Source organism: Aethina tumida, chromosome 4 (genome assembly GCF_024364675.1).
Source record: "Aethina tumida isolate Nest 87 chromosome 4, icAetTumi1.1, whole genome shotgun sequence".
Classification (NCBI taxonomy): domain Eukaryota; kingdom Metazoa; phylum Arthropoda; class Insecta; order Coleoptera; family Nitidulidae; genus Aethina; species Aethina tumida.
In genome coordinates this window covers 5,825,245-5,839,838 of record NC_065438.1, presented here as the reverse complement: position 1 = coordinate 5,839,838, position 14,594 = coordinate 5,825,245, and the positions used below count along the sequence as shown (strand labels likewise).

At 36.5% G+C, this 14,594-nt stretch overlaps 3 protein-coding genes across 12 annotated transcripts; 1 reads left to right on the top strand and 2 right to left on the bottom strand.

Moving 5' to 3' along the window:
• Positions 1-61: 61 nt before the first annotated feature.
• Positions 62-4,160, bottom strand: LOC109600123 (protein shuttle craft). The gene is made up of 5 exons (XM_020016208.2): positions 3,029-4,160; positions 2,557-2,964; positions 1,909-2,504; positions 1,097-1,851; positions 62-1,036 (listed from the first exon to the last, which is right to left on the bottom strand). Exons 1-5 carry the CDS (start codon positions 3,936-3,938, stop codon positions 490-492), a joined length of 3,216 nt encoding a protein of 1,071 aa, XP_019871767.1. The 5' UTR covers positions 3,939-4,160; the 3' UTR covers positions 62-489.
• An 856-nt stretch (positions 4,161-5,016) lies between these two features.
• LOC109606361 (kinesin-associated protein 3) lies at positions 5,017-12,465 on the bottom strand. 10 transcript variants are annotated; one of them, XM_049966028.1, is made up of 19 exons: positions 12,320-12,465; positions 9,884-10,001; positions 9,651-9,822; positions 9,465-9,530; positions 9,183-9,251; positions 8,987-9,055; positions 8,797-8,862; positions 8,387-8,557; positions 8,199-8,335; positions 7,454-8,138; positions 7,309-7,403; positions 7,036-7,254; positions 6,590-6,980; positions 6,264-6,530; positions 6,031-6,084; positions 5,842-5,892; positions 5,722-5,769; positions 5,433-5,541; positions 5,017-5,371 (listed from the first exon to the last, which is right to left on the bottom strand). In XM_049966028.1, the coding sequence occupies exons 1-19, from the start codon at positions 12,463-12,465 to the stop codon at positions 5,338-5,340; spliced, it is 2,967 nt and encodes a 988-aa protein (XP_049821985.1). In that variant the 3' UTR covers positions 5,017-5,337. The 10 variants fall into 10 exon arrangements, with proteins under 10 accessions (XP_049821985.1, XP_049821987.1, XP_049821986.1 ...); XM_049966030.1 differs by lacking the exon at positions 8,987-9,055; XM_049966029.1 differs by lacking the exon at positions 9,465-9,530.
• On the top strand, positions 12,417-14,107 carry LOC109600109 (inosine-uridine preferring nucleoside hydrolase). The gene is made up of 5 exons (XM_020016185.2): positions 12,417-12,546; positions 12,685-13,088; positions 13,185-13,476; positions 13,533-13,669; positions 13,720-14,107. The coding sequence occupies exons 2-5, from the start codon at positions 12,897-12,899 to the stop codon at positions 14,041-14,043; spliced, it is 945 nt and encodes a 314-aa protein (XP_019871744.1). The 5' UTR covers positions 12,417-12,546; positions 12,685-12,896; the 3' UTR covers positions 14,044-14,107.
• Positions 14,108-14,594: the final 487 nt, after the last annotated feature.

Below are 14,594 nucleotides of genomic sequence, written 5' to 3'. Positions count from 1 at the left end.
GGTTACCTTTCTCCTGTATTGTTTTATTTATAGGTAATAAAAAATTAATATTTTTCATTTTATGTATTTTTAAGTGTTTACAAAATAGTATCTTCCACTTTTTAATTAATAATAAACAATAGTGGGCATGTTCACTGGAAAAATTATTCAGTAATAGACAAATTGACATACATTCAGTGTTCAGTAAATTAAATTAAAAATATATGCATTCTTTCTAAGTGGGATTTAAATGTTAACGTTATTTTCTTAAACATTTCTTTAAATCAATTAATAATAATGAATAGTTTTCATTCAATGATTTATTTTTAATTTTTTTCACAAAATATTTTCTTCCACATTTTCATTAATAATTAAAATTGGTGGGTATATTAACTGTTTCCATTACCTCAAAAAGAACTGTCATTCAAAAATAAACAAAACATTTTAATCCAAATTAAAATACATCAATCAAACTTCAGTGAAGTAAAAATGTAAAAAATATATTCACTACTAAACGGGAGGGTTATCGAAGTAATCGATCATCTCCCCGGGTGGAGTAGCAGGCCTTTGAGCCCTGCTGGGCAGTTTTAGTGAGACAGTCTCCGACTTTACCAACGAGCTTTTGCTTAGCATCGGTTTCGGAACTTTCCTGAGGCCGTTCTCCCTCTGCACGAACTCCAACAGACTGACGCTGGGCAACCACGACTTGTCTTTGATGGCAGTGGCGACGACGTTCCTGTTAGGCTCCATGTCGTAGGCGGCGCTCTCGACGCCGAAATGTTCGCAGTACTCGTGTATGAAGTGCCTTTTGTCGCGGTTCATCACCTCAAACGAGTGGGCGCGACTCTTTTGCTTGCTCTGTTTAGCCAGTTGGACTAGATCGGTCAGCTTGTCGTGGATGCGTTGACAGAACGTAGGGTCCTTCTTCGCCCACTGCTTCATGTAATCCGAGTATTTCGGGGCCAACTTTTGACTTATGTCCGGGTTGCGGATCTGCAAACCTATGGCCAGTCTTCTGTTTCTTTCCAGTACCTTACATTCTTCGGTGCATTCCAAACTGTAACAATAAATAAGTTAATACATCTTTGTGTTGTGTTAATGTTATGAATGGGGTTACATTTTAAGTACACTTGGTCGTTTAGTGTTCTGCACGATGTCAGAGATATCAACGGGCTGGTCATTCGACATCTCCCCCATCTTCTCTCGCAGCTTCGCCATCTCCCAATTCCTGTACTCGTCCACCAGCTCGTTACACGGCCTCTGGGACTTCTGCAAGCCGCACGGGCACGTAACCGTCACCGGCTGTCGGCACAACGTGTTGGGGCACGGTGACTCGTGGCACGGCTTGTTGCAAGAGTGTCCGCAGGTCGGCCTGGGAGCAGTGCAAGGTTGCTTGCAGGGTAAAGGGCACTCGCCAGCGTGACATGGTTTAATACACTTGTGCCTCCCGCAAGGCATGGGCTTGCCACAAGGCAGGCCGCAACTGAACTCCGTCTGGTGACAAGGAATGGCCGACCTTTGCTCGTGGTGACCGTGGCACCAGCGTTTCACCAACACGGCGCAAGGCGGACACGGACCAGTGTGACAGGTGTGGGTCATGGGGTGGCCGCACGGGCTGGTCCTCGAGCACATGCGGTCGCAGGGCGGCGGCTTCGTTCCACACGGCACCGGGGGGTAGTACACGCTGGCCCCGCACTCGCAGTACAGCTCGTCGAAGCTGGTTTCCATGCAGGGGGCGCAGCGGCCGCTGTGGCACGTACGTTCGCAGCGGTGTTGGCCGCAGGACAGCTGGTGGTTGCAGGGCAGGGGGCAGAAGTGCTCCACCTCGATGCAGCAGCGCTGGTTGCAACGGTGCTTGCCGCACAGACGTTTCTGAAACAATTAAATCATCATTTACAACCATTATTAATGAAAATAGTAATGGTGTACCTTGGTACACTTCTTCTCGCATCTGGCATCATCAGCTTTAGTTGTTAGTTCCTTGCAGGGCATCTCCTTGTCCATGTGGCCGCATCGGCAACGCACCATAGTCTTGAGACCACAAGGTGGGCACTCGCCGTCGTGGCACAAAGACTGACAGGCGTGGGGATTGCTGGGCTGTCCACAGCGCAGCTTCCTCCCGCAAACTTTGCCACAACAAGGAATGGGATCCAAGCAGGAGTTCCTCTTGGCCAAAGGCGTTTTGCCGCAAGGGCAAAACTTCACGTTGAGGTCCCTCTCGCAACTATCACACTCTCCCTCGTGACATTTCTTTTTGCACTTGTGATTGCCACAGGACAGCACCTTTTCGCACACGTCGTCGCACTCGAAGTGAGTGGAGCCGTTGTATTCGGCGGTGCAGGGCACCTTCCTGCCCAACTTCCCGCAGTAGCACTCCTGCAAGATGAACTGGTCGCACGGCGAGCAGTCCCCGGAGTGACACTTAGCCTTACACTGGTGCAAACCACATTCCAAAAGCTTGTCGCAAGTGGAGTCGCACACCAACTCAATGTCTGCGCTACACTTAACGATGGGCTCAGTTTTTCCTGCAACAAAACCAAGTTTTTAACACATCAAAGCATGTTTACCAGTACTTACCACAGCCACAGGGTTTGGCCACCATAACGCTACAATCAGGACACGGCCCCGGATGGCACAGAATGGTGCAGTTGTGGTCACACGTCCGGCCTTTCCTGAGGCACACGTCGCCGCAGCCGTGCGGAATGATGCCCGGTTCCGGCCTGGGTTCGACCGTTTTGCCGCAGTAGCACCTGTACTGTCGCGGCACGTCCGTGTAGTGGTTCTGACAGGCGGGGCAACGCCAACTGGTCTCCACCTTCGACGACTTGGCCCAGGCACTCACGCAGTTCAAGTGGAGGATGTGGTAGCACTGGGTGCACGTCCAGATCTTGTCGTTGTTCTTGATCATCTCACAGCAGACGAGGCACTCGAGCATTTTGCGGTTGAGCATCTGTTCCAGGCGTTCTCTTTGTGATGCTGCATCCACTGCAAATTATTTAATAGAATAATTAGTACTGGGACTGTATTATAAAATTGATCAATTACTTACATTTTTTATTTAGTCTGATTTCTTTATTTTCCTTTGAATATCTATCTTTGTAGGAGTTTCTGTTTTGCTTGTAGTTGTTCCTACTTTTATCATATTGATGTTTGTTGTCATACTTCCTATCAAATTTGTTGTTCTTTTGAGCATATTTTTCATTACTGTCTGCATTACTTTTATCATAAAATGCACTTGACCTATTATCACTTTTATTATCATACTTTTTGTAGTTTCTTTGACTATATCTGTCAGTGCTATCTGCATTGTTTTTATCATAAGATGTGCTTGGACCACTCTCATAGTAGTTATTTTCATGGTTTCTATACTTATTATCATTTCTACCATAATAGTTCCTTCCATAGTTTCTATTATAACCATCATTATTATTGCGCAAAGGCTTATTGTATTGTACTTCTGGTTTATTTTGATTCAAATAATCAGATGATTGAGAAGTACCTCTATCATCAACGTTATTGTCTGAATTTGACTGAGTACTGTCTAAAAACTTCTTAGTTTCCTCCAAGGCCCTTTTCCTTTCATCATTGTTCCTACTGAAGTTTCTGTTGTCCCCATTTCTATCAGCAAAGTTTCTGTTGTCCCCATTTCTATCACTAAAGTTTCTATTGTCCCCATTCCTATCATAGTTTCTGTTATAATACCCATTTCTGGCTGAGAATGTTCTGCCACTTCCCGGTCTGAAGTTCCTCCTGTTGGGTCTCTGAGCATCCGTCTGTTGCGTCTTCCTGATCGCTCCGTTGTTCTGGCCAGCTGGATAGAATTCCTGTGCATTTGTATCCAAATTTGAGTTGACAACATCGATGGGGTTGTGCCTGCGGGAACTTGAACCGCTTACGAAACTATGGGAATTATTCCGGACGTTCTCCTGCGTATCTACATGATAATTTGACTGCGACATCTTGTACGAATTTGGGTAGCTGCGTTTGGATTTGATGCAATACACGTATCCAACTAAAAGCGAACCGAAAACGGGCAGAACTAAACTTACACTAACATGTAAATCAAACAATTAAGCCCGGAATGCCCCCTACATGTTGATTTTTTGTTGTGCAATCTTGCGCTAAAATCTGATAATTTTTTGTATTTTACTTAGAGATTGACGTGTGTCACATTTTCATACATTTGGAAATACCAACCTAACGAAGTTAAAATGGAGCGCCAACCAAAAACTCCCCGCTACTTACTTTCTTCTTCTGCTCAACTAACTCAACCAATATTTTATAATCACCAGTGGCGGCTCGTAAGGTTTAAATCTAGTGGGGCAAACAATATTTTATCAGTTGTCATTTAGTCCTCAAGATAAATTTTTCAAATCACAAAAACACATTTTATATCAAATATCTTCACTATCCTTTGAAATTAAGGACTTGGCCAGGAAAATTATTATTATTTATATAGCAATAACATAATTTATTTATAAATAACCAATGTACCAAGATTTATGTCTTGTATTTGTTAAAGTATTTGAATTGGATGGTTCATTTCTTTAACAACACCATCTTTTTCATAATAATTTAAGCTGGAAAACATTTATTTAATAAAAAATACAATGAAACTGAAGAATCGTTAATGTTCGAGAACTTCGTTGTTAATGTCAGTACTTGAAGTTAGTTCATTGATTAGAGGCACGCTTCAGCTCCTTTACCATTGAAGCAATAACCTGACCTTAAAGCACATGCGCGTATGTTGGAACCATATAGAAGTTATGAAAAGAATTGGCACGAAGAGGCACATTTAAAGGTGCCTCTGGAGAGCCTGCGCACAAAATGTTCATTGAAATTTAATGTAAAACCGTTATTTCTTATTTAAGTGTCTTTGGTTTATGGTTTGCGCAATATACAGTTTAAAATTAATACTTTGGACTAAGAGATGCGTACGTATTGTTTAATTAAAAATTTTATTAAACGCCTTTATTATATATTGTATATTTTTTATTTTAATCTAATATTTAGTAATTAAATTTCAATAGGCATACATAAGTTTGTAAATGCTCTTTATTAAAAAATATAGCATAAACATAAACAATGTACAATTAAAAACGTGTAAAAATAAAAAAAAATGAAAAAATAATTAATTAACTGGCCATAACAGGAAAAATACAAAAAACTTCTTACAATATCAAATAAATAATATAAACTATTACACTCTAAAAGAGATCAATCAGAGCATTTTATACTTTTAAATTATTTAATCACTACAAATGGTATGTAATATTGACTAGAATATGCTTCAAAATTCTTAAAATAAAGCCTAAATATATCCTATAGTTGTGCCATTTCTTAAGCTTGGATAACGAATTACATTGCCTCAATTTCAAAATCTTGTATAATACTGCAACAGAAAAATTATAATCAGATATCTATAAGTGATTAATTTTGATTATTATACTTACTCGTTATCGAGATTATTATCAATATTATTTGTATCAAAATAGTCATAATCTAATTCTCTTTCTGAAATAATTTCTGACTCATGGGATCCATCATTATTGGAAATATTATCTAAAAAATAAAAGGAAATCAAATAAATACATAGCTGTGATTGTTTTGAATGAACATGTACATCAAATGATTACACAATGAGGATTAATAACAACGATAAATCGATAAAAAACTGTTAGTCATCAACTGAGAAAGCGCAGAGAAACACTCTGAATCGAGGCCCCAAGAAAATTGTCTTACCATCAGAACATACTGACCAAGAATCGTCTTCATCTGACACAGTTAACCCTAAGAAATTAAAAGATTATTTCACGTTCTAAACGAAACCTTTGAAGAAAAATTAACCACGTTGCCTCTTACCATAAGAAACAGCAGGACGTGACGAACCACTTGTATTCATTTCAGTTACTCCTATATAAAAATAAATCGAATAAATACGAAATTCAAACGAAACAAAACTGTTAGTAACTGTACAGGGGAAGCGAGATTAGAACAATCGGATTTAGCTCTCAAAATGAACAAAGACGAAAAGCCAAGCCCATTTCTTACCAGCAGAAACTACCAATCCGCGGATCATTTCAGCAGCAGTTTGAACTGTCGATTCTATAAGAAGATACTCTGATAATATTCAATGAAGACATCACAACAATAATAATCATAAACATCCTCTCTAATTGTTATTTTATAAAAAATTTATTCACAAATCTTTGAACACAAGTTTGATAAATGTGCCAAAATCAATTTTCTGAAAAGTACTTGAAATAGAAAGGTGTTAAACCTACCATTTAAAGGAGGGACTACAGCAGTACTCAAATACTCAGTGTTGAGATAAGGAGGCAACTCCCCATCTTCTTCCTCTTCATCTGGATCAAGTTGTTGATTGTCCACCATTTGCAGCCATTGCGAGTTGTGATTTCGGAATTTTTCGATCCTGATTCGATCCGACCACGTGGTGCTGTGATTCGAGATGATGTTCAGGCACGTGTTGCATATCTTCCTGATCGACTTGTTGTTGTCTTGCAACAGGTCTATCAAGTAAGCCGGTGCTTCTACATTAAACAACAAAACGTCAATTAAATTAAATTGGTTGTGATTAAATTAAGTTTACCCGTCTGTTCAACTAAATAGTCAATGTTCTCGTCGTGGGACAAGTTGACGAGGAACACGTAAACAATTTGCAAAACGATCTCGTCGTCCTCCTGATGGGTTTTCAGCAGTTCGATGAGACAGGTCATGATGTCGGTTTGGCAGAGCAGTTTGGCGCACCCCTCGTCGGAAGCGGCGGTGCCCAGCAGCACGACCACCTGCAACACCAGCTCCGGATCCGCGTTGTTGCTGCGGATCACGTTCTTGATCCACTTGATCATGTCGAAGTGGCGGAATATCTCGGCCCAGTCCAAGTCGGGCAGGTGTAGGTTGCTCAGAATGCCGATGCACTCGCGCACAAAGTCCTCCTCTTTGGAGTCGACCACAGCTTTCGCTATGTCACCGACGAACTCCTAAAGAATTATCCGGTTACTTTATTTAGTTTAAAGAGGTGTTAAATGTAGTTACTATGAATGAGGGTGAGCAGTTGCTGTGTTCGGAGACGTTGTGCAACATTTTCATCAGCATTGGATCCTGATAGGTGAAGGCCCTCATCATCAAAGATTGCAGGCGGTTTTTCTTGATCATTTGCTGGGCGCAAGTCGGATTAATCGCCAGGTTTATTAAAAGAGCCACCATAATTTTGTCGTTGTCGCTGCCGGAGTTTAAGAGCAACATGTCCGTAATCTACAACATTCACACTAGAATAACTTACAAGCCCTTTCATTCAAGTTAAGTTACCAGGCCGACGCAGTCCAAGAAGTGCGGTTTTATCTCGTCGTCGTAACTCAAGTGATACAACAGTTTCAGGACGGCTTCCTGGTGTTTTTCATCACCTAAAACATTACATTATTATAAACTAGTACACACCCTGTAGGGTACTTACTTAAGAGTCCAATAATTTTGGGCAAAAGTCCAGCCTTAGCAACCTTCAACCTCAATTTGTAGTCGAAGGACAAATTGAACAGTAGCTTGACTGTCAGATGCACCAGATCCGGATTGTTGGAGTCCAAATTTTTCGGTAACTTATCAACTATATTAAGATTAGCCATGGCGTCCTTGTTGCATTGCATTATCGACAATTTCTTCAGGAATGTAACGACTAGAATGAGCAGATCCTCGTTGGACCTCTCCAAAGCTTTGACTAGCAAACCGACAATGTTCCTCTTGGACATCTTCTCTTCAACGGACTCGTCCTCGGCAATGTTGAGCAACAAATAGAACGCAACCCTGAGCAGATGCTCCTGCTTCTTGACCAACGTGCGAAAGCGTTTCGTACGTTGTTCCGTCGTCAGTTTCTTGTCATCTAAACTGTCGGTGGAATTGGTCAGGTCGTCATAAATGCTGCCCTCCATCACCGCCTTCATGTTGGTATCGGTGAAGTTACCGGACTTTGGTCGCACCTTTTCCGGTATGCGACTGCGGGGAATCTCCGACATGCTGGCGCTACTCGGGCAGGGCCTCGAAATGATCGGAACGTCGTTCGGGATTTGGGAGCCCTCCAGTTCGGCTTTCCATCGGTCGTAACGTCGCAGCTCGAAGTCGATTATGTCCATGCATATTGAGCCGACCTGATAATACTCAGTTAAGTGACCGGAAGATTTATTGTGCATTCAAAACTGTGTAATTACCTTACATTTCAATATGACGTCATGAAACCTCGGATACATAGAAAAACAGAAGAACGTGAACACCAAGTGCGTACTCAAAGCGATACTTCTCTTCCAGTCCTCACGCAAAGTTCGACCCAAAGCACTTATTAAGGTTTCTGCAAAAATAATATGTTAATCTGAGGGTATTGGTTAGTTTTTAAGCCAACCGTATTTAGCCAAAGCTTCTAAATTTTCTGGGTCCCTGGCCAAAAACTGGATGAGATGCGCCCCTTTGACTTTCTCGTCCATACCTTCATAGAGCAAGTCTATGTAGTTGGACAGATTATTGTAGTTAGCTTCGGATGGGTTGAATTGGGTTTTTTCGTTCGTGTCAATCTCTGAAACAAAACGTCACAAGTCAAGCTTGGTAACCATTTTTTGTTGTACATATAGTCAAAGCACGTGTTGTTATAATTTGCCCATGATAAAGTTTCCAGAACTGTTAGAATAGCTTCAGTATATCTTTTCGGTTAGGTGTACACAAAATGGATGAGTTAAACGTAATATTTTTGTGGAAATGTGACAATAAGACACACAATAAAGCTTTCTGGAACTCTTCTAATTGTAAGAATCAAACCTGGAACTCTGGCAAATATCCTCTTTCTGATACGATCGAGAATCGTCGTCTTTTCCAAACAGAGAACTGAAAAATTGCAGGATTCGTATAAATATAACGTTATACATCATCGTCTCCTGTTAGTAAAAAATCGGTAACAATAGTTAGAAATGAACTAAAATAAAAACGGCACAAACACTCTGAACCGCACCTGGAATTCTCGAGGGCTTTGTTATGTTACCATTTTTATCCAGCACCTCTTTTCGGTTACGAATCAATTCTGTAAAATTAACCAACTTAAATTGTCCCTTCTTTACTCCACATTATTTTTTTTTGAGTTAATAAACTTAACATATATATTGTATTTTGTTAATAAACATTTACATAAAATTATTAGACTGATATACCTGGTATTTTTGAAGCTTTGGCTATGTTACCATTTTTATCAACTACTTCTGTCTTCGAATGCGACACTTCTGAAAAAGTACTTTTGTCAATTTAAATTGTATGATAATTTAATGTTAATAACTCGTTAAAGCCAGTTAGTTCCATCCCAATTTTACAGTATAATAATTATTAAGGACAATAACAATTAAATGATTGTAAGCAGTGATAAAACAGACACTGAACTTATTGTGTTTTATGTACAGACGTTATGATACATAAAAAAGACACGGACAAAATCAAACCTGGAATTTTGGGAGGTTTGTGGGCACTTCGAGGCGTTATTTTTCCACTTTTGGGGGTGACCACCTCTGAAAAATTAATCATTAAAACCCGGCTTAGGTCGGGAGACAATTTTGAGGATGGTGCACTCTTACAATGATCCGCAATGACTTAATCAAAATGGGGTGATCGTTGACAATTTAATTTACCTGTTTTTAGTCCGCCGTGCAGCTTCCGCTTCTTCAAATAATAAATGATCTGTTCGACCTCGGCTAAACGCGAGTGGTGTATCAAATCGCACTGGTTCACTACTTCTTTGGCTAAGGCATGGCAATCGGTCCTGCTGTTCAGCATCGGCAATTCGATTATTTTCTTAAGGCTCTGCGAATTTCAAATCGGACACATTGATACAGTCATAAAGGTGTGATTGTGAGATACTTGCCTGTTTTTCTCCGTATATACTCGTGTCTTTGTTGCCGAGAATTTGCACATCAATCTCGTAGTTCAAAACTATAGCTTCTAGACTTGGATGGACGTCGATTGAGCCCGGTTTCCTTTCGCTGCAATCGTTTCAAAAAAGATTTGATAAATTGTTTTCACCCTTCATAAAACTAACTATATTATCTACTTGGTTTTATTAATTATTACTTATTAAAATGTTGTAAGTATTTTAATCTTTGTGTATTTTATTGGTTTAATAATAAACATATTAAATATATTAGTCTACTTAAATTAAGCTGTAGAAATTGGCATAATTTAATTTATATCTAAAATAATATTGTAAACCAAAGTTTAAATATTGATGTAACAACTGTATAAATATTATTTGCTGTAAACATTAAATTTCTTAATTATATAATGTGTTTGTGGAGTGTAAATATAAAATTTAGTGTAGTCAATTATTTAAACAAGGGAATTATGCAATATTTTTTAAGTGAATGTCCTTTCTATGTATAATTAAATAAACACATGTGTTAACGAAACGGATTTTCAATTAATCTCGTCGCTTTCATGTTACTACTATAATATTTATAACATCATTCTTAATTATAGGAATGAGTACTTCGAATTTGAATCAGAAAAAATATATATTTCTTATCTATCTAGTAAATATTTATTTAATTACAATAAAACTATTTTTAAATTATGATTGGGAAATTGTGAGGTTGAGGATATTCAGATAAAATTAAAATATTTAAATACTTTTTAGTGTGAACTTTTTAATCATTAAGGATATAAATTAATTCACCTCTTCTTTTAATATTAAACTTGTTTCAAAAAAATCTTTTAGGACGCTGTAAGAGTATCCTTCCTATGCATAACTGAGGATTTAATATTTATAAAATAAAGAAATGAAAATTAAAATTAGGAGATACTACAGTATAATATATAAATATGTATATTATTTATACATGCCATAATTATAAACACTTTTTAAAATACAGTCGTGGTCAGAGAAATAGCACACAAATTTAAAATCAAAAGATATTTCATAAAAGGATTTAATCCAAGTTTAGTCCAAGTAAAAAATATATTTTAATATTCCATACTTTTGTTGCACACATATATCAGTCTGATTTGGTTGGCCAAATAAATATCATATTCAAATTTATTTACGTTTTGTATATGTATTTAACAATGCTCTTAACATTTAGAATATATTCTTGGGTTTATATTATGTTATAATATATTACTCTTCAGAGAATAATAAATATGATACATTAAGATCTAAATATTGTTGATATCATTAAAAACTTATAAATTATTTAACAAATATATATTTTCCAAAAACGTGGTATTTCAGATAATAGAGTAATTATTTTAAATAAAATATAAAATACTTTGATCATATTTAATTAGAAATATGTGTTAATGTGTGTTATTTCTCTGACCACGACTGTATTTTAAAAATATGAGTTGTACTACTTGAATTGGGTGCCAATCAGTACCCATAATGTTTAGTTGTGTACTTTTGTATTACAATATTATGTCTCTAAGAATTAGGGTTTAAAAAAATTTAATAAATTTAATATTTTGTCATTTTAACACAAATTAAAATTATGTATGCAAATATATATTTAAGATATTTAATGTTCTTATCTTAAAAAAATACATCAAAACGTATTTAATTAATGATTCACATCTGTAAATTATTATTACGTAAAATCCTTAAGGAAATACATGATTTCAACTATTTTTGTACTTGTTTTACATATCTAATTGGACATTAAGAGCCCTTTAAAAATATAGGAAGTGTAAACTTCCAATTAAGTGGCCACTATTGACTAAAATTGATTAATTAATGTGACTTTAATTTATTAGAAATTTTATTTTAATATAATAAATGACAACTATATATAACATATTATTTTATTAATAAGGAATCCCTCATAAATTTAAACGCTCGTCCAAAAAATAAAATGTATTGTAAATTTTTTGACTTAATGCCAGGAAGTAGATTTACATCACAGTTTTTTAAAAAGCTTGTTAGTAGGTGTATATCTAAATTTAATCCATTACCCATTCAGCAAAACTACATACAAATAATGAATAAACTTCATCAATGCCACAAAAATTATTCTTGTACAAAACCATCTATGTTGCTATAGTAACAGTCAATGTCAACAGAAAAATTAATAATTATTAGGACGTAATAATCCACTACAAATTGCTAAATTAGTAACAGGTCCAATTAAAAAAATTAAAAATCAAAAAAGGAAAATAATACTCAACACACCTGTTTAATAAAACTGAGTAAATACACGTATAATATGATTGTCAGGCGTCTGCAAGAAACCAAATAGCACTCAATAAAGGAAAAATAAAAAATTGGCCCTTAAATTAACAAATAAAAGCGGCAAATTGATAAATTACTCACGTCCGCAAATATTTCGCCTCATCAGGTTCCATCGCAATACTCTCAAGCTGATAGTACAACACAAAACAGATAGAATAAACAACGTACGAGACGGCTAAAAAAATAACAGCGAACACCACAAGAAATACATTAAAAATCACTATCATGTAACGAATCGGGAGATTTTGTGCATTGTTTAATATTCGCGAATGTATTTTGACAAGAGAATGACATTTTGAACTGAGCCGGTATGTATGCAACCTAAATTACCGGCGATCAATACTTAAGCAATTTTTTGTTTATATTTAAAATATGGGCGTATACTTGTTTTATTTATGTTATAAATAAACTACGATTAGTTTTTAGAGCGTTTTATTTAATTTTAGGACTGTTTCCTTTAATTATGATTAGTGCAACAACAACTATTAATTTTAATTGCATCAATTTAATTTATACGATAAGGAAACTAAATTGTTCAAATTAAAACTCGTAAAATCACAGATAAGAAATCGCTTTGTAATATTTATTTGAATAATACACATTAGACTCATTTGTATGGTAACAACCTTAAGAATACTCGAAACTTAAGTTAAGTAGGATGTGCGCAAAACGTGTGATTGTGGACGTCGATGTGGGCACCGACGATTATTTGGCGTTGTTGATTTTATTTCACGCTGAAAAGTCGGGACTGGTCAAAGTGGAGGCGATATGTTGCGCCAACGGGAACACTTCTATAGACAATGTAACGAAAAATGTCGTCAGGTTGTTGGAAACTATCGGACGCACTGATGTAAGACATACTTTACTTGCTGACTTAAAAGTTTTTGTTGTATTATATTTATAATTTAATGTATTTAAATACTTTTTATATTGTTCAATTTGCCAGGTACCAGTTTATAAAGGAGTGGAACAACCATTAATTCTACACAAAAAGTCTTTGTCTATGTTTCATGGGAAGGATGGTTTTGGAGACTTGGAACACGAGAAGGAACCAGACATCAGCATCGTTAAAGAAACACTTGCTCCTGTTGCTTTAAGAGACCTGTTAGGAGCAAATCCTGGAGAAATTAGTTTAATTTGCTTGGGACCTTTAACCAACCTTGCCTTGGCTATAAAATTATTCCCTGATATTGTTTCCAACATCAAAGATCTTTGGCTAATGGGAGGAAGTTACAAAGGTATAAAAGTGCATCTTTAGTTTTATTAACTAATATCGCATTGCTGATAATTTTAGCTGTTGGGAACACAACAAGAGTGGCAGAGTTCAACTTCTACTACGACCCAGAGGCAGTCCACATCGTTCTAGAGTGCATGACCTGCCCCATTCACATAATCCCATGGGAAACGACGCTGATTCCAACCATCGACTTTGTCAGTTGACCCATTTTTTTAATGAATTTATGATGAACAAATATTTTCAGGATTGGCGTTACGCAAACCTAGGTATTAAATCGCCAGCCTTGGAGCTGTTGACGCGTGCTGATAAGGCTGCTTATGGTCCCTCGGACTGTAAATACTGGTACCCGTGCGACTCGTTCGCGGCCTTCGTTTTTTTAAATCCCGAAAAGTACATTACGAAACGGAGTTCCCACAATGCGGTGGTGGAACTCCGTGGGGAACTTACCAGGGGGCAACTGCTGCTGGACCACCTGAACGAGCACCCTCATAATGTTGTCATAGTTGAGGATTTTGATGCAGAGAAATTTAAAGATCTGTTACTAGAAATTGAGGAACAAGCTATGTAAAAGGAATTGTACATATTGTTATCAGTATTGTTAATTTACTTTATTAATAAAGTATTATTATAAGTCTCTCTCTCAATTTCAATTTATTTATTAATGTCATGACATGAATGATATTTAGTTTATATACAGTATATAATTATGGCAATTTATTGAAATATATTAAAAATATGAACTGTACTACCTAAATGGATACGAGTGCTTATTAAATTAATTAAATTTATTATTAAAAATTCCTTTAAATATTATAGTTACTAAATTTAAGTCCAACTCAATTCTGAAAAATATATGAAACATTTTATAGAATAATTATATAGTATGTAATACTGTAATAATGCAACAATAATAAATTAATATTATTCATCATTCATTTCACATGTAATAAAAGTTATGGCTAAAATACTTAACATTATTTAGAAAAATACACACATTTATCACTGAATAAAGTTTATTTGCACATTTTTAACAATCAGAATAATAAATAAATATATGGATTCAAACAATAATACAATATGTTTAATACTTTAACAATATTGAAGGTTTTTGTTTACAAA